The sequence below is a fragment of the Sus scrofa genome, chromosome 1 (genome assembly GCF_054392235.1).
Source record: "Sus scrofa isolate SSC_HxYL_T2T_F1_AM1 chromosome 1, Sscrofa_HxYL_maternal_Yorkshire_Landrace_v2.0, whole genome shotgun sequence".
NCBI lineage: Eukaryota > Metazoa > Chordata > Mammalia > Artiodactyla > Suidae > Sus > Sus scrofa.
The window spans coordinates 163,787,149-163,806,806 of NC_139383.1; the positions used below are offsets into that span (position 1 = coordinate 163,787,149).

At 37.6% G+C, this 19,658-nt stretch overlaps 1 protein-coding gene across 2 annotated transcripts in view; it reads left to right on the forward strand.

Annotated features, from left to right (window-relative positions):
- The window catches only part of CD226 (CD226 molecule), a 106,959-nt gene extending 89,257 nt beyond the window's left edge, over positions 1–17,702 (forward strand). For both annotated transcript variants that reach the window (XM_021099289.2, XM_021099286.2), the window contains exons 5-7: positions 7,169–7,271; positions 9,806–9,863; positions 13,196–17,702. In XM_021099289.2, coding sequence (XP_020954948.2) covers positions 7,169–7,271; positions 9,806–9,863; positions 13,196–13,309 — 275 coding nt within the window. In that variant the 3' untranslated portion in view covers positions 13,310–17,702. The remainder of the gene's footprint in view (positions 1–7,168; positions 7,272–9,805; positions 9,864–13,195) is intronic.
- The last annotated feature ends 1,956 nt before the right edge of the window (positions 17,703–19,658 follow it).

Genomic DNA, 19,658 nt, shown 5'->3' on the forward strand with positions numbered 1-19,658 from the left:
CCCTCATCTGAGTTATAGTTCTCTGTCTTTTCAATTTTATAGGTTTTTGGTGTGGTGACCTTTTTACAGATGATAGAGTTGTAGCCTCTCCTACTTCTGATGTCTGCCCCTGTTGTGGCTGAAGTTGGTATGGGGGTTTGCTGTAGGCTTCCTGATGGGAGGGGCTGATGCCTACCCACTGGTAGGTGGAGCTGATTCTGATCCCTCTGGTGGCTGGGCTTAGTCTCTGGATGGGATTAGAGGCAGCTGTGTGCCTGAGGGATCTTTAGGTAGCCTGTTTACTGAGGGGCAGGGCTGGGATCCCACCTGGATTGTTCTTTGCCCTGGGGCTTCTCAGCACTGACTGACAGGTGGGGCTAGATTTTCCCAAAATGGCCACCTCCAGAGAAAGGCATGGCTGCTGAATATTCCCGAGAACTTTGCTTTCAATGTCCCCTCCCTCACAACAACCACATTCACTCCTGTTTTCCCAGGATGTCCCCCAAGAACTGGAGTCAGTTTTGACCCAGATTCCTATGGAGACCTTGCTCTGCCTTGGACCCAGTGCATGTGAAGGTCCATGTGCGCCTTTTAAGAAAGGGTTCTCCATTTCCCCCAGTCCTGTGGAGCTCCTGCACACAAGCCCCACTGGCCTTCAATGCCAGATACTCAAGGGGCTCTTTCTCCCAGTGCCAGATCCCCCACGTGAGGGTTTGATGTGGGGCTCAGAACTCTCACTCCTGTATGTGAGTCTCTGTGAACCAGTTAGTTTTCAGTCTGTGGAGCATCCCACCCAGGAGGCATGGGGTTGTTTATATTGCAAAATTGCCCCTCCTACCTCTTGATATGTCCTCCTCTTTTTCTTCTGGAGTAGGATATCTTTTTTAAGGTTTCCAGTCCATTTGGGTGAAGAATGCTCAGTCTTCTGTTGTGAATTTTGTTGTTTTTTAGGAGGGAAGTTGAGTTCCAGTCCTTCTATTCTGCCATCTTAATCCCGTCTCCTATATGCATGTTTTCAAGCTAAACAATATCTAGTCTTCAAGTAAGAGGACTTGATAACATCATTTGTCACACAGGGCTTATCCTATCTTCACCTGGAATTTGGGGTGACCATCTGCGTTAGCTAACTGGCCTTATCCAACGGAAGAATTAGCTTCTTACATCTTCAAACCAGGAGGTAGTTTTGCACCTTGGAGTAAAGTGCTCCTGGAAGTTACATGCCTACTCTCCCACAGATCTGGGAGATAAGGGCTTTCTCTTCCTGATGATTACATTCTAAATGGTGCCTTTGATTTATTACAGCAAAAGGATACCAAACAAAATCAGCAAATGGAAAAGATGCATGAGCCAGTTAGGTGAGTCCCAAAAGGAAAGCAGGTGTTTAGTATAACCTAGTTATAGACACAATAAACCACCAGGTAAAAAATGGTGGGAACCCGCCCTGAATCTAAATTCCCCCACACCAGCCAAGGGCTAACCTTGATAAGCAGGCCAATGGACAGCCAAGTTGGGGTTGCTGTATCAACTCTTTTCTGCACAGTAATTCACTTTCGAAGTAGGCAAGATATGGCCAGGTCATGACATTCTGACTTGTGATGCATAAAATCAATCTCCTTTAAATAATACATGTTTATGAATGGAGAAACACTTCAAGAAATACAGCATAAGACTAAGAAACATGTCGGTAAAAAGGTGAGACTTTAATATGATGGAAATTTTCTCAACCAATTACCAAATCAGAATATCTGCCATCCCTGTGCCTCATGTGCTGACTTGGGTACACTCATATAAACCAATCACTTATAAAGCCTGATGACCCATAGCACAGCTAATGCACACAGTGACACCAGAAGGTGTAGCTAATGGCAGTCAGCCTATTGAGTGGGTAAACTTTACAGCCTATCTTAAACTTTGTGTTTCTCCATTGATGTAAAATTTTAAAGTGTTAAAGTCATTTGGAAAAAAACTATTTTCCAAGAAAGGCAAAACCACAGTAGCAAAACTTACACTTCAAGTTAGAAATTTACTTCCATCATTTGCTTACTCTATAAATCACAGGACAGCTACTTAGGTTTTCTGTGCCTTATATTTCTCAGTTAAAATATTAAAATACTTTTATTTTAAGGAAGAGTAGTTGCTATGTACCCAGAAGAAAAATTAGAGGTTGATGTCATGGTCCTTTAATTCTTTGAAAGTAATATATTCCCTAGGAACTTCCTGCTATAAAACAGGGAAAGGTTCCTGAAATACAAAGGGTATAAAATTGATTTGCACAAAGAAAGTTGACCTTTGACTTGGAATCATATTACCATACCAGTATCCACTTGATGCATATTTCAGTAATATAGGAAAGTTCAGCAAACTTAAGGATACCATTATTTCCAGGGGTCCTCCAAAGCTGCAGTCATTTTATTTGTATTTATCAACACTACTTCTGCTTTTCCCCAGAAAGGTGAATCTGGTTACAGGAACTAGAAACCTTTGTTATATACATGACTGGTGCAACATGGAATTTCACATGAACAGAGTAGAAATTATTTATTTAACTCTAATTTTGAATGTGTCCATACAAAGCATAAGTACATTATTGATAATTTCCATTATGTGGTGCTTAAATGTATAAAGCACTTCTACCTATTTTATCTATAGCTCCCATAGCCACCTTTTGGCTTGACTTTTATCATATTTTGCAGTTGCCAAATAAAGTGTCTGAGTGATCAAGTGTCTTTTGTTGAGATCTTCCAGGGAAAAGATTTAGAAGATAGAACTTAGGTCCCAAGGTGTCCCTCCTCAATCTCTGTTTTCCCAGCAAATCAATGTCTAATGTGGGACAAAGGTTGGATATTTGCATTGCACAGTGAGTCAAAAATTGGAATCGACCTGATAATAGTGTAGGAGCTCACATACTGTGCGTATCCTATCTGTACACAGAATGAAATCGAATATTTCTCCTCCTCTTTTTAACGAGGTAGGACAGCAAGAATAACCTTTACTGGTGTCTACCATGACCTATCCAGCACTGGCTAGAGGTCAGGATCTGTCACCTTTTCCCAGCGTGTTTTTTTGGTCCAGATATGTACTGAGGTACTTTGTTTCCTCATTCCCTGACCCCATCCTAGACACTTTAATAAAGGATAAACAGTGGACATTAACGCCTGGTATTGCCCTCCTGACTCATAGGGAAGGACCTGGCAGCATTTCTGTCCCATGCCTCTCTAAGGGTTTGTAACTCAGCGATAAATACTTGTCACTGGCAGAAACGTAGCCTAGAGGGTTGCAGTTCTGGAGTAAATTATTCATTTATATATCTTACTGACACGCTTTAAATTGTTTTAACTGTATTTATCTTTTTTGACGGGAGGAAAAATAATAGCTTTACGGTTCATGACATTTTTGTCTTCCTATGAATCAACACAGCATTGGGATGAAGGCTTAAAAAAAAAAAAACACACAGCAAAAAAAGCAGCTGCAGAGAAGAATCAATAATTCTTTCTTTACGAGAGGGGCTTGAGGGCTGACATTACTCAACCTAAGATCTATTAGCAGAATTTAGGAAAAAGTGAACATTGTGAACTATTGATTAGCTCCCTAAAGCATCACACCCATTTGCTTTCCCTTTTTGTTTCTGATCTTAGCCATACAGGGCCAGCAAGTTTGTATGGATACACCAGCCTGGACCAAGTCCTGATCCTTCACGTTAAAGGGGAAGAGGTGGGGGAGGCAGGGAACGAAGTGAAAAGTAGGATTGGCTACAAGCTAGGAGACTCAAGATTGTAACATCTCTGGGGTATGATTGAATCTCTTCCAGACTTCTTTGCTTTTTGATTTTACCCACCATCTCATCTATAATGCCAGGTACATAGAGTGCCTTGAAATACTATGTGCTAAAAAGATGAGTAAATAAGATTGATCTGAGTCCACCAGGTCACCCATTGCTAGAGGAGGTTAAAGAGAGGCAATCTTTTGCACGTTAAAGAATGCATTTGAAATTTGGATTTTGGATTTGTAATTGAGCAGTGTGAAACAAATGATCATACTTTTCAGGGGTTTCTACTTAATATATATAATTTAGAGCCTAATAAAGAATGCCATCTTAATTCTTAAGGATTCTGAATATACTTCTGCAAAGAAACTTTCTACATCCTGCACTATAAATATAACCACTGAAAACTGGCAGAGTATTCTGTTTTAAAGCATGCAGACCTTTACATTTTTGTACTATTTTCTTTCTGATTATTAAAAGCAATACATCATTTAGTACATTGGGAAAATACCAAAAAGCCTGAAGAAGCAATTTCTTTTAATTTCCACTCCCTGAAGATCATCACTTTAAAATTTTGGCATATTGTTGCCTAGCAGGCTTTTTTCTCATAAGTTCTATACTTGATTGCAATATCCTAGCATGTGCAATTGTGAATTTTGGCTTTGAAATTTTTTACTTAACTTCTAGTCAGCAGTTTTCCATTTCATTGGAATTCTTTATACCCATCGTTCTAAAGTCTATAGCCCTCTATAGCCATGATTCTCAAAGAGGTGGCCTCAGATCAGCATCACACAGGAGCTGCAAATTCTGGGACCCACCTAGACCTCTTGACTCAGAAATTCGGCGGGGGGTGGGGGGACGCTTAGCAATGTAGTTCAACAAAGTCCAGGTGATTCAATTACATTTCAGAACCTCAGTAGTCTTGCTTTAATCTATTGTTGGAAAGTAAGGATTTTCTTTTTGCTGTTGTAAATGTTTCACAAAACTCTTTGTGCACATTTCTGAGCATTTCTTTAGGAAAAAAAACAATTAATCAAACGTGCAAGCAGCTCATGAAAGGATCTGCCAACGGAGAGCAATTTCTTCCCAGAGGCGCGTTGCAGCAGATTGATCTCCCCAAACAGAGCCTGAGGTCCTCCAGTCTCACCACTGTCTTTTCTTTCATGCAAACTTCCTCTTTTAGTGCTTGTGGTTAAGAAGTTGTTTTTATCTTCCTTATTGTTTTACATAGCTCTTTCTTAATAGCAAGATTTTGTTAAAGATAACGAACCAATTTTTTGTCTTTACATGTTGTTTGCAATGATTGTTACCTACAGATATTTTTCATTTTGACCTGGTCTGTACTATATGTTTGTTTTGTATAAATTGGAAAGTTATTTTTCATTCCAGAGATTAAATAATACTCATTTTTTCTTCTAATGTTCACATTTATAAATTTAGATCTCTGTAGTCTACCCAGATTGGTTTTTTTTTAATTGTAATTAAGATCTAAATAGTATTTCAAAAAGTAGCTAAACAATTTTCCTAGAACACTGTCAATGAATTTTTTGATCATAACTTTCATTTTTTTCACCATGATCGCCTGTTTGACTTAACCTTAGCATCTACTATATTCAAATTATGTCAGTATAAGCAATTGCAGCTACTATATTCAAATTATGTCAGTATAGCAATTGCAGCCCTTTTATAGGCCAGTGTTATAATGCAAAATAATTTCAGGTATTTTGCTTACTTTTAGTAATGTGCCAAGAGCTTAAAAATGTCAGTTTCTTATTTGATAGGGAGAAAATGTCCTTGTTCCTTTGGCAGTGGTTGTTCAATATATTTTTGTTCTGAATAAATTTAGCTTTTCCTTCTCCCCATCAGATTTGGACAAAACCCCATCCTAGATCCTACATACAAAGTCTTTAAAGTGTTCATGTATTTTTCTACCTTTATTCACCTTACAGGTTAAGCAAATTTAAAAAATAAAAATAATATTTTATTGTTGATTTAGTTTCTCTTTGCTGTAAAACTTACAAAAGAATGAGTGGAATAGACTTGGAGTCTTATCATGAAAAAATCACAGCTAAATAGTGGGTCAGGAAGAAAGAAATCTCAGAGTGAACGACTGGAAAGAATCCTGTGAGAAGCATGGTTTTCAGTTGCTATAGGATTCCAGACAGTCAGGGTACAAACATTAGAGCTTTAATTTCAAGAGAGAGGGAAGTTTCACTGTTCTCTGCCATAGATGCCCCTTCTCTGCAGGAGAGGAAACCAAAAGCTTGCTGCCTAGGGAGATGGTGATAAAGATGGCTCCTTAGTTTCAATTCAATCCCATTTCCATCAGCAACATATACGGATGGAGTTCCTTCTTCTCACCAGGAGATCTGTGGGTAGGGAGAGGCGGGGAGGGAGTGTGCTATGGGCAGGAGGACTTTTTTTTTTTTTTTTTTTTGTCTTTTTAGGGCCCCATCCTCAGAATGTGAAAGTTCCCGGGATAGGGGTTGAACCTGAGCTGCCGCTGCCAGCCTACACCACAGCCACAGCAACTCAGTATCTGAGCCAAGTCTGCAACCTGCAACACAACTCACAGCAAGGTGGATCCTTAACCCACTGAGCAAGGCCAGGGATCAAACCCATATCCTCATGGATGCCAGTCAGGTTCGTTACTGCTGAGCCACAATGGCAACTCCAGGAAGATATTTTAAAGATGAAATTGTCTCTGGCTTCACTGGGGTCTCGCTCCAGAGGTGAACAAATGTAGTTCGTTTGAATATTGCCTCACTAGAATCTTACCACAACTCTGTGATGTAAATAGAAATGTTGGCATCACTTGACAGATGAAGGAAGGCATGCAGAGAAGGCCAGGGATTTGCTGGAAGTCAAACAGCTTAGTGGTGAAAGAATCAGGATGAGAATTTCAGATTCTTTCCAGCTAAGTACTGAACTGGAGTAACATACTTTTCCTGATTATTTTTATCATTAACCTTAATTGAGTAGGCAGTATTTCTTAAACAAAATGCCACTTACAAACATTAGAGTTCCATACTGTTGTGTTTTGGATGTATTTATTGTATCAGAACTAAGAAGTAATCTTCATTGATATACTATTTTGATAGTTTTTTTCCCTACGAAAGATCTGTATGAATGAAGTGATATCTGTCTTGAACAAATGCTTTCTATTCTTGTTCTTAAGGTGGCAAACTCAGCTGGACCAAAGAACTAATGAAAATCTGTGAAGAGTTAGAAATATTTAGGAGACTCCGAAAGAAAAAGTCTTTCCCACCATCTCATCCTATTTTTTTTTTTTTTTTTTACTGGACTCTTTGTTTTACATTATTACTCTATGACAATTAATGTCCCCTTTCCGAATTTTCCACCTTCCTTTCTTTTCTGGCTTTAGCTGAATTCCTAATTCCTCCTATAATTTTTTTTTCCTCCTAGGTAAAATCAATAACCATTATATCCTCTTCATGGTTGGAGGAGCAGCTTTGTTGTTGCTGTTGGTTCTCCTAATTACCATTGTCACTGTCATTTCTTATAAGAGGTGAGTATTGCAACTCCTCCTGGATCTGGTTTTCCCTGAGTAATTCAAATGTTAGAGTGTCTCCATTATTAACCCAGTAGTTGGTCAAGCTGTCTTAAGACTCATGTACAGTTTTTTTGAGTGCTGTTCTTAGATGTAAAGGAGGAGAAATGGTTGTGATATTTGAGGAGAAGGCTAGAGTAGTTCAGTTCAGAATTAGTAGGAGTGGTCAGTCTGCCCCTGTGTTAACAACACTTGCATATTCTGGACTGTCAACTGCCTGATGCCTCTGCTCTGTCTGCTACTGCATCTATCTTCCTCCTCCTGCAAAGAGAAAAGGCTATCAGTCAGGTGAGGCAGAAGTGTGTGTGTGACAGAGAGCGAGCGTGCGAGAGACATAGACCCTAGGGAGGAGAAGCTCAGAGTTGAATAGTAATTGTGCCTTCATTTATTCATTCATCAAATATTTATTGTGACAGTGGTAAACAAGAAGTAATGACATGCACATTCTAACAAGCAAATAGTCTGATTTTAAATGGTTGTATATCCTCTGAAACAAGTAATGTGGGTGCCTTATTACAAATTGTTGAGAAAGAAGGAGCTGGGAGGGGCTTCCTTGGAGAGCAGGTGGCCACAGGGTCTCTACTAAAGTTTCCTATCTTTTACTGTCTTGTAGCACACTTTGGAATTTTCCAGGATGTTCTCAGTTTACTATTCCTTCCTAGCTGTCCTGTGCTCATCAACTCACTGGTCTAGGTATCTGTTGCAATCTTAGTTGTAGTCCTATTGAGTTGGAATTATTTCTTACACTTGTGATCCAACTAAAATGTTGTCTTAAGGAAAGAAGGAACCAAATATTGATGTCTACACTTTGAATGTCTGACACACTGGAGACACTTACTCAGTATTTGTTGAGTGAATGAAGACGTCCATCTCCACTCTTTTCCCCCAGTAATATTTACACACACACACACACACACACACACACACACGCTCGTGCATGACTATTGACAGGTTTCCAGTAGGTTTCTCAGCTTGTCCCTCAAGGTGTGGGACACACATCCCCTCTGGGATGGCTTTGCTTCTTCAGCCCTGCAAATAGATTCACTGTCACCATCAGGGATCGCACTGCACTTTTCATCTGCTGCACCTCGCAGCCTGCTTTGTAGTTTAGTCATTTCCATGCTTGTCTTCCTTTCTATTTGTAATGGCAGGGATTGTGTTTTATTCATCTTTAGTGTTTGATGCCATTTAGTGCTAATCTTTCCAAATAAAGGATAGAAGAAGCATTTGTCTAATTAAATTGAAACATGAAACTGTCATTATTCCTTTCTCTCTATCACGGGCTGCCATCAGTCTTTCCTTGATCAGAATCTGGCAAATTGAGGCAAGAACCCAGGATGTTAGTGACCCTGAGGATTTTTCTCCTGCTTCACCTTCATTGATACAAAATGCACGGAGGGCAGATATGACAGCAGGAGTGCATGGGAACACGGGGAACATGGCTAAGCGAGAATGAGTGACAGGACAGACCTCTGGAGGGTCACAGATGTTGGACATGATGGATTTAGCTTCATGAAAATGCATCACTTTTACATGAATAGCTAAATTGAACTGTAGACGATATTGTCCCACTTGGTTAAAGGTGGTAAAAAGATGATTAGTGGACTTGAATGCATAATTATAGAGAAACACCACAAAGCACAAAGCCCTTGTTCTTTCTACCTTGTCACTAGTAACAGTGGTGGTCATTACTTAGAATGGAAACATCTGGTAAAATGACCCAAGGGCTTAAACAGTGACCTTCCGAACTCTGTCTGAGCAAGCATTTAAAAATCATCCTGCTACTTCAGCTTCAGATGTGTTGATGCAGAGAGAAGCCAAAATAAACCACAGTGTCCAGAAGGAAACAGACATTTTCCCTCACACCCACCCCGAGGAGCCTGTGTGCCCCAGGCATTTGGAGACAACCCGTTTTGTTTCCAGTCAGAGACCAGAATGGCTAGAGGAGGTGCAAGCACTGGTTGATGAGACAGAGGCCAAAACAGTCTAGCGATTGACCCTTGAGTCTGTAGGAAGAAATTTAATATTTAGAGAGCAAATGTTAGGCACTTACTTTCATATTTGTTGTCAGCTTTGAGGTTTACAGCCAATAGAATGTCTGGGTTTGCCTGGGACTGGCCCCATTTCAGCACCGAACATTCTGCCTCCCTGGAAAATGCCTGAATCAAGCAAACCAGAACAGGAATATGTTTACCATCTTTATTCCACAGGCGAGGGGACTGAACTTTAGAGTTGCCTCTAACTAGTAAGTTGCAGAACACAAGTTAAACACAGATCACCTGACTCTAAACTTCATCTTCTTGCTGTATCACAAATGAGTACCAGGGATGTAACATACAACCTGATAAGTATAATTAACACTGCCCTATGCTATATATGTAAGTTATTAAGAGAGTAAATTCTAGGAGTTCTTCTTATGAAAAGAAACATTTTTTTTCCTATTCTTTAATTTTGTATCATTCTTAATACTTCTCTTGTCTATGTATTCCCAGAAGGAGAAGGAGACAGAAAAGAGGCCTATTTAAAGAGTACTGGGACACACCATATAAGGTACCTTTTCTCAGAATTGTCATTTCCCCCCTTTCATGCACAATAAATGTCTTGTAGAGTCAGTCCATTTTGCATTTAGCAATCTTCTATTTTATTCTCCCTTCGGTAACCTAATCATGCAATTGTCTGTTCAAATATTAGCTAATTGATGAGTTATTTTCTGAACTATTCTATTATTGATACCCTTTGAAACTGTTTGTTCAACATAATAATCATGAACATGGCATATTACTAAAGTCTATATGAGTTTCCTAGGGCTGCAACAACAAAATTACCATAAAGTGGGTGGCTTGAAACAACAGAAATCTATTCCCTGACAGTTCTGGAGGGTTGGAATCCAAAATCAAGGTCTGGAGTTCCCGTCGTGGCGCAGTGGTTAACGAATCCGACTAGGAACCATGAAGTTGCGGGTTCGGTCCCTGCCCTTGCTCAGTGGGTTAACGATCTGGCGTTGCCGTGAGCTGTGGTGTAGGTCGCAGACGTGGCTCGGATCCTGCGTTGCTGTGGCTCTGGCGTAGGCCAGTGGCTACAGCTCCGATTGGACCCCTAGCCTGGGAACCTCCATATGCCACAGGAGTGGCCCAAGAAATGGCAAAAAGACAAAAATAAATAAATAAATAAATAAATAAACAAAATCAAGGTCTCAGCAGGATCAGTTCCCTCTTGGGGTGAGAATCTGTTGGAGCTTCTCTCCTAGCTTCTGGTGATGGTTGACAATCCCCAACATTCCTTGAATTGTAGATGCATCACTCCAACCTCTTTTTTTTCCTGTTTTCACATAGTATTCTTCCCTCCGTGTGTGTGTGTGTGTGTGTGTGTGCACACGTGTGCATGACTGTGTCCCTTCCCCAGTATGTTTTTTTTGTTTGTTTGTTTTTTTTTGTTGTTTTTTTTGCTTTTTAGGGCTGCACTCGCAGCATATGGAGGTTCCCAGGCTAGGGGCTGAATCAGAGATAAACTGCCAGCCTAACCACAGCCACAGGAACACCAAATCCAAGCTGCATCTGAAACCTACACCACAGTTCACGGCAATGCCAGATCCTTAACCCATTGAGAAATGCGAGAGATCGAACCTGCAACCTCATGGATGCTAGCCAGATTCATTTCTGCTGCACCTCGGTGAGAACTCCTCTTCCCTAGTCTTAAAAGGGCACCCATCACAAAGGGCCCACCTTATTTCAGTATGACCTCATCTTAATTAATTACATTTGCAACAACCCTATTTCCAAATAAGATCCCATTAATGAAGGTCTGGGAAAAACATAAATTTAGGGGGGATTTTCTGATCCAGTACAAGGCACGATAATACTTTTGTCATGAGGTTATTGTGATGATTAAATTAAATAAAACTACATAAAAGTCTCAAAGCACAGCAAGCACATAGAAGGACACAATGCAAGATATTCATTATTGTTATGATTAGATTAATTTATTAAATAATGTATTAATTAATGGATGTTGATATTATAAAGCTAAAGACATTAATTAATGGATCAATTATTGATTAATGTATTAATTATTAATTAATGGATTGATTATTAGTTAATGGATGTTGAGATTATAAAGCTAAAAGATGTTTCTGATGGGCTGCAGGAGTCTGATGAACTGGGATATTGTCCTCCTCACGCTACCCGCTCCTGCCCCTGATTATTTAATTGAAAGAGGAAAAATTCCTTCTGGGCTTACAGATAAGAGAAATCCTTATTTTCATGCTCATTGTCTCCACTCTAGGTCAAATATTCTCCCTAACATGTATTATTCTATTTACAAATTTTACAATAAAACATTTTGCCAACTGTTATCTAAAATTACATCCATTTCTCTTCAAATTAATTATTTGCAATTGAATGTTGCATGGTCAAAATGTTAAGGACTATAAAGTTTCTGAGAATCCAATATGTATGCTTCAAACTTCTTAATAATTTATCAGTTTAACTTTCTTCTGTTAAGTAGTTACGCTTTGCAAAACATTTTTTTTTCCCCTGAATAACTCATGGTTTGCTTTATGGCACCAAATACAAAGACTGGAGAAGTCTGGCCTTGCCTGATCTGCCACACTTGCATGCAAGGAAACAATGTCCTGTCATAGGTGGTTTTTGGATTTCTTCTCTGTCTCTAGCTGTTGTCCACTCAAGCCAACCCAAAGCCACATTTATTGCTGTGAATTTCAGTGGAGAAAGGCACTTTGCAACTTCCTAAACAAGATATTCAATTCTTCCCGGCTTTTGCAGAATAATGACATTTGGAATGGGGATTAGAAATTTAGGGAGTTCCCATTGTGTCTCAGAGGTTACAAGCCCGTCTAGTATCCATGAGGATATGGGTTTGATCCCTGGCCTCGCTCAGCGAGTTAAGGATCTGGTGTTACCGTGAGCTGTGGTGTAGGTCTCAGATGTGGCTGGGATTTGGCATTGCTGTGGCTGTGGTGTAGGCCAGCATCTCCAGCTCCAATTCGACCCCTTACCTGGGAATTTACATATGTTGCAGGTACAGCCATAAAAATTAAAAAAAAAGAAAGTCAGTTAGTAAGCTGGTCTGTGAAAGATAAAGTAGTTAGATCTACTTGATTCGGGGGGAATTTTTTTAGATAAACTCTGTAGATAACCATGACACTTGAACTTTCCCCTTGGAAACACCAAAAACCACTCTAAAATTTCAAACCACTCACCCAAAGACCTCTCTCTCCCTCTTCTTTTCTTCCCTTTAGTCTCCCCCCACACCCCGGAACTCTCTCCCTCCCTCTCCTCCCCTCTTATGCCTACATATTTTCTGTCACACACATACATACAGGTGGTCAACTTGATCCAATTAAGGTAGAGATGATAAATGATTGTATAACATCATATTGAAAATGAATGTTCATTTCTTTCTGTGTTTTTTAAATTGTGTTCAGTTGCTTACTTTTAAGCCAGGGCACTGTGTACTTTAAAAATGTTTCTTCAGTAATACATCCAACTCAACAGGAATTAATGATTATCCACTATGGGAAAATACTACATTAGACTTTCCCTATAAAAAAATGAGAATATTTTTTTCTCTTCAAAGTAACCTAACATCAGGAGAGGGAGTTTTACATCCAAACAGGTAATTTATTACATGATATATCAAGGGACAATCAGGATTAGGTTCGTTGTATCTCATTCAGAGTCCTGCAAATCAAGAATATAATTTCTTACGGAAGTTCAACACAATGAAGAGAATGTTTTATAAAATTAATTGTAATAGAAATTTGACCTACATTATGGTTGAGTTGAGGAGAGATTTATGTTTTGAGTGTCTTTAACTGCTGAAATGCTGTAAATTAATGATATCGTCTGTGTTTGTCTTTCTAGTCAGCCAACAACCTCAGAAGTCCAGTCCCAACCAATCAACCATCAGATGACACAGGGGAGGATGTTTATGTCAACTACCCAACCTTCTCTCGAAGACCAAAGACTAGAATCTAAGCTTTTTCTTTCATCTGAGAAAATTAATGATAGCCTCATGTACATGGATCTTTGTACAACTTCTTCCCACTACTTAGCGTTTACCTTGGATACCGCTTGACCGAATATATTTCATTTGAAAGGAAAAATACTGCATTACCTAGAGAGCATTCTTAACAGAAAAGCTTTAGAAAATCTGACTCTGATGAACTTACACATAAAAGGAAACCTATTGAATCATGTAATGGAACAATCCAGGGGAGGTCAAGCTTCAGGCAAAGGTTATTTACCAGGGCTTAAATATTACATCTAGAATTAATATGAATTTAAGACATTTCCTGGATCCCCTTTCACAGTATTGGATCCACTTCCTTGGTATTAGCCTAACTCTCATTCAGGCTTTTCCTTCCAAGAGGACGGCCAACAGCTTTTGGCAGTTCCTAATCCTTGTTTCTGTCTGGTAGAGAGTTTGCTCCGATAGAACAAACACATCTGGTTATCTATCCAATATTAAGCAGTTATTCTGGCCAGAAAGAATGAAATGGCTTAAGTCAATTGAGCTTTCATCTCTAGAGCCAGGTAGGAGCGGGGCCAAAGCACATTACTGGGACATTCAGAGTATTATTAGAGGAAGGAAAGGTGAGCCTGAAAACTGGGTTGGTTGCCAACAAATGTGGACTGCAGTGATCTTCCACGGCATCTCTGTTAGCCAACTAAAAAGAATAAGAGGGCAGACCTAGGCTGGCTCTCCCTGTTCTCATTTCCAGAAAGCTGCTCAGTTAGCTTAGTCCAGGCAAATACTTAGTCCAGGCAGCAGAATGACTGAGTGATCAAGAGGAAAATGAATGTGACAGGGAAATCTCTACCTTTTTCTACTCTCAAATAAATTCATTCCTGATTCCATATCAAAATTCACTATCTCTGGTCTAGCCTTATGAGCAAGAGTAGTAGATGGTCCAATAATAATTTTTTATACAGTTTTTTTCTGCTTTTGAGAATTATTTTTAATACATAAATTCTCTCAAAGAATCGGGCACTTAGATATCATTAGTTTTTAACAAAATGATTATGTGAAATGAAATATAATAAAAAGACTGATATTTGGAAATGGTGTATAGGGTGGTAAAGTAGAAAAGTGGGGGTGCAGGGGGGAGACATTGGGAGGTTATGGGACAGAGGGAAGAGGATTAAAGAAAAGGAATGTACAAAGAAACTTCTCTTATTTCCAAGTTTGGACAAAGACACAGTTTGGCCTAATGATATAACTGAGCAGTTAGAAACTATACCTGTCACTGTCCAAATTCTAGATGGAAGCAAACCATGAAAAGTGTTTGTTGAACTCAGTAATGATGGTCATGGTCACCTTGAAATCACAATGGCTTGGTAATGAGCAAATACAGTGAACATTCATGTCTTAAATGATCTTCATTTCTCAAAGATTCATCACAAAAGCTGCATTTAGGTTTCAAAGTTGGAGACTTTCAAAATAATCCTGAGTGAACCCAAACCAAGTTCTCATATTGTCTGAAAAGATTCTAAAGCTGTAAATTAGAGTTTTAGCGAGTCGTGGATATTTTTTATGACTTTTATCTTTAAATCTTATGCATGCCAAATAGTGCAGTTATTCTGTAAATTATAGAAATTGTGAGTACTCCTACCTGTTTCAGAAGGAGAAAAATAAAAATGACCACTTACCAAGTTGTACTTATGTACATACAAAGAGAAATCTCATTTTTATTTTGTTTGCTTACCGACCTTTATATCTGGATTCAAAAAGTGTTTCCACAAATACACTTGTAACAAAGCTAGAAGGCAGCTTTACAAGAAAACCATCTATGGTTTTGTAACTGAATCAGATTTTTGAAAATTTCCATGGCTGAATCTATCAGTTTGCATGGTGACACAAATTTAGCATCTTTAAAAGATAAATGAATGATTTCTTTTTCCTAAAAGTTAATAACAATATTTATTTCTGGAAGATTTTGATAATCAAATTCTCAATGACTAATGTAGATGAGAAGTAAAATATTTCTACTCTTGGAATATGCAGAAATGTAAATCTCATTTTAACAGGGAAAATGATGACAGGGGATATGAATGGTAGAACCAAATGCCATTGTCCTGGTGGCTGTTTTGGGGGGGACACCTGCAGTGTATGGAAGTTCCCAGGCTAGGGGTCAAATTGAAGCTGAAGCTGCTGGCCTACATCACAGCCATGGCAACGCCAAATCCCAGCCTCATCTGCAACCTACACTGTGGCTCATGGCAATGCCGATCCTTAATCCACTGAGTGGGGCCAGGGATCCAACCCACATCCTCACGGACACTAGTCAGGTTCATTACCACCGAGCCACAACGGGAATTCTCCTGATGACTTTCATTCATGGTTCCAGGGAAGATTTTTGTGGAAAATCTCTTACATATTGCAAAGCCTTCAGAATATTTGAAACTTACCTCTTTTTCCATGTACGTATTAATCTTTTTAAAATCTCTCACTCAAAATATTTATGAAAACTATTTATACTGTCCCTTCTTTTCTACAAATGCTTCCTCTTTGGAGTTCAGGATTTGAAATGTTCCTAACGCCTGCTGAAATTTCTCTGATCTCTGCTGCTGATCCTCTACACTGTCAGCTATTAGGCTGATGAAATTCTGTTCATTCATTTTCTTAATTGTATGTCTTAACAAAGCACTTAGTTATAGTGCCTTTAATATCATTCCTAAGTGACTAGAGTTGTGTGTGTATATATGTATGAAAAACTACACCCTTAAACTATATATATATATATATATATACATACAAAAAAACCACACGTGTAATACCATCTACACTATATATAGTACATATAGTATGTATGTGTATATATATGTACACACAAAATATGTTTTTTTTCCTGTAATTTTTTGTATCTACTCTTCCAATTTTTACTAAGGAAACAGATTGAAACATTGACAGAATGAAAGGTCAGAATCGAATTAAATTATGTTTTAATCTTTTTTGCAAGGTGCTATTTAGGAAGAAAGAAGCTTCCTAAACTTCTTTTTTATATCTATAATTTATATTGATATGTAATACATTAAATAAAAATCTGTTTCCTTTGAATGGCATTATTTTAATATTTACATTAAAGTAAAAATTGCGGGGAATTGCTATGTGATGACAAGGTAGGTAAGTTTGTTGAATGTCATTATAGAGTACACATTTTTGTCAGGGAAAGAATACATCTTACTAATCTACAATGATTAAGTATTGATTATATTATCATCAGAGAGACCTTAAAAAATTACCTGAGAGCCTTTATGTGTGCTGAAAAAATAGAATAGTGATTTCATTAACTTGTAATCATGGTTATGGATGGGAGGCAGATGGATGAGGTTATAATTTTTAGTTAGTAAATAGACATATTTATAGAATGTTTTAAGTAATTTAGTTTATTACTAAAATAGACATATACTACATTTATTATCAATTTACAAGATAAAGTAAAATAAAAATAATTTTAGTAGGTTTACTTTTATTGTAAACATCCAGGTTATATATGTTTACATAAAACTATATTAAATAAAAACTACAGCTGCATTACAATAAGTTTCCAAATTGGTAGAGTTGACATTGTCATCAGAAATCACTGTAATCAAAATGTTTCTCCTTGAGTTTTTTCTTTTTTTCTCCTTGATTTTAATAATGTGCTGTATTTTATACTGCTTGTATGAAATTTCAGCAAGATTGAAGATATTGTAGAATACAGATGCTTATTGATGGACGTGCTGAATTGTGAGTGCAAGGTTTAGCTTCTTTCCACAATGGCAACAAGAAAATATCTTTGAAAAATATAAAACAGTATAAACATGTAACACCATTACTTTATTATCATCATTAGGCTACTCTTAGAATGTAGTGTCTAGAAAGTATTGACCTTCACTTTCAGACTTTTTGGATAAATTAGTATACTTTTCCACTGGTATGTTTATTGGATTATTCCAAGTCTTGAGGCTCTTATACATTTATCTGAAAAGTAAAATAAGTGTTTTTTTTTTTTTAACACTTTACTATTGTTAGTGATCCAATAGGCAGAACTGTGGCTTCTAGATTTAACTGCATTGCTTTCTAAAAATTCACAGATCTTCGAGGCTGGTTTACATATTACATTTTTCCAGATTTAAAGCACTAACTGTGTTGTAAGGTGTTGTAAAGAAAAGATCTTGTTTAGGAGTATGGTTGATAAATGTCTGGAATCTTTCCCATTTATTTGTACTGTCCCTGTTTGAATGATGTTATATAGCCACCTTCTTTAGAAAATTTTTTCAAGTTTTATGTGTAATTTCAGACACTTGGGTTTTGTAGGGCGTGCAAATATTTACCTTGATGTACTGTTTTCTGTTGTTTGAATGAATAAAATGTAGAGCTTCACAATCATTAGTTTCACTTATCACCAAGGAATATTAGGGGAAAAGTCCTATAGAATAGTATTAACACGAAGAGTTAAATGCAGAAAAAAATCAAACCAGTGGCACTTGTAGCTTCTGTCTTAAGGCAGCATTCAGTAAGTACGTGTAGTTCAAAGAGTCAAAGTGTGCTGTGCAAGGGTTTTTTTTTTTTTTTTTTTTTTGACGAAAAATAGTAGTTGCATGTTTTTTTCATTTTATCTCCTTTGAGACAACAAATTTCACTTCTGATTATTTTTTCTACTTTTTTGAATAGCATATTTATATCACTACCATTTTTTTTCAATTTTAGACATTCTTTATTGATTTAGATATCTTCCTCTCCACAAACTCACTGCACACACATACCTTTCTCAGAAGTCCATCTTTCAAAATATTTATCTTAAAATTTTGATTATTTCAATATTGTGTTTATTTTTAATAACTTTACCGATGCTCCTCTCAGTTGAATAACATGATAAAAATGATTGTACATTCTCTTCTACATAAGTTTTTTTTCCTACCAAGAAGTAATAATTTTATCTTTTTGTATTCACCATATATTTACCTCAAACTCTTCCCCAGTGATCTAACTGATCTCTCAGGATCCTCTGTGATAACTGTAGATATTTAGATAATCTCATTGTCCTAAGAAAGTTATCCTAGAACTTTGACAGTTTTTCTTTCCGAATAGCTGTTGTCCTGATGTCTCCTTACATCCAGAAAAAAGTAGAGAGAGGACCATACAACCCGGAATCAATTCTAGAAATTTTCTCAGTATAAAAGGGTACCAGATTCCAGATTACAAGAATTTAAGCGGTGCCCAGAAAAAGGCACAGTAAGAAGCCTGTTACGTTTAGTTTGCGTCTATAAAAGTTAGAGATATTGATTATAAGCATTAGAAGTAGACACTATATTATAGAAAAAAGTTGCTATGGGTGGATCATAGCAGTTTCAAGACACTGATGAAATAAGCTTGGAAAATGCATAAAAAGTGGCAATTCCAATGGTCCCCAGGCAATGGTCCACTTTGAGATCTGACAACTTTCTTCACTTTTCCATATTTGATTGCCACTGATTTTGTATTTTTCTGAAAATTCATTCTTAAAATAGTCTCCTTCTTATTTAATCACTTATTCATGCCAGCATTTATTCTAGGTATTTAAAATACTTATAGTGAATAAGACCATTATTCTTTAATCTGATAATTGGGTAAGACTGAACTCAATTTACTTTCAGTGTTATTAAATTTCTTGCTACTTTTTTGATGTGCATTCAATTGAGCTAATTTATCTCATTTTTTAATTTTATCATTTCTTTTTTTTTTTTTTTTGTCTTTTTGTTGTTGTTGTTGTTGTTGTTGTTGCTATTTCTTGGGTCGCTCCCGCGGCATATGGAGGTTCCCAGGCTAGGGGTCAAATCGGAGCTGTAGCCACCGGCCTACGCCAGAGCCACAGCAACGTGGGATCCGAGCCGCGTCTGCAACCTACACCACAGCTCACGGCAACTCTGGATCGTTAACCCACTGAGCAAGGGCAGGGACCGAACCCGCAACCTCATGGTTCCTAGTCGGATTCGTTAACCACTGTGCCATGACGGGAACTCCTAATTTTATCATTTCTAATGAAGATCATCAGAAGAAAATTTTGATTTTTTTAGCTCATACAATAAATGTACAAAGAAATGTAATGGCTTAATAGCTTCTAGATACATACAAGACTTCTAGCCCTTCTCAAATCTCAAATATCTGTTTGATCATCATTTCAATGGCTAATGAATAGCTAGCTATTATACATTTGAACTATAGACAAAAATGTTATCTGTTTTTACTATGCACTATAATTTTCAAAGCAATTTCTCACATTCTTCCATTTAATTTTTAAAACAACTCTAAGATGTAGGCAAGCCAAATATTATTATCCTAATTGATGTTGAGGCAAAACAG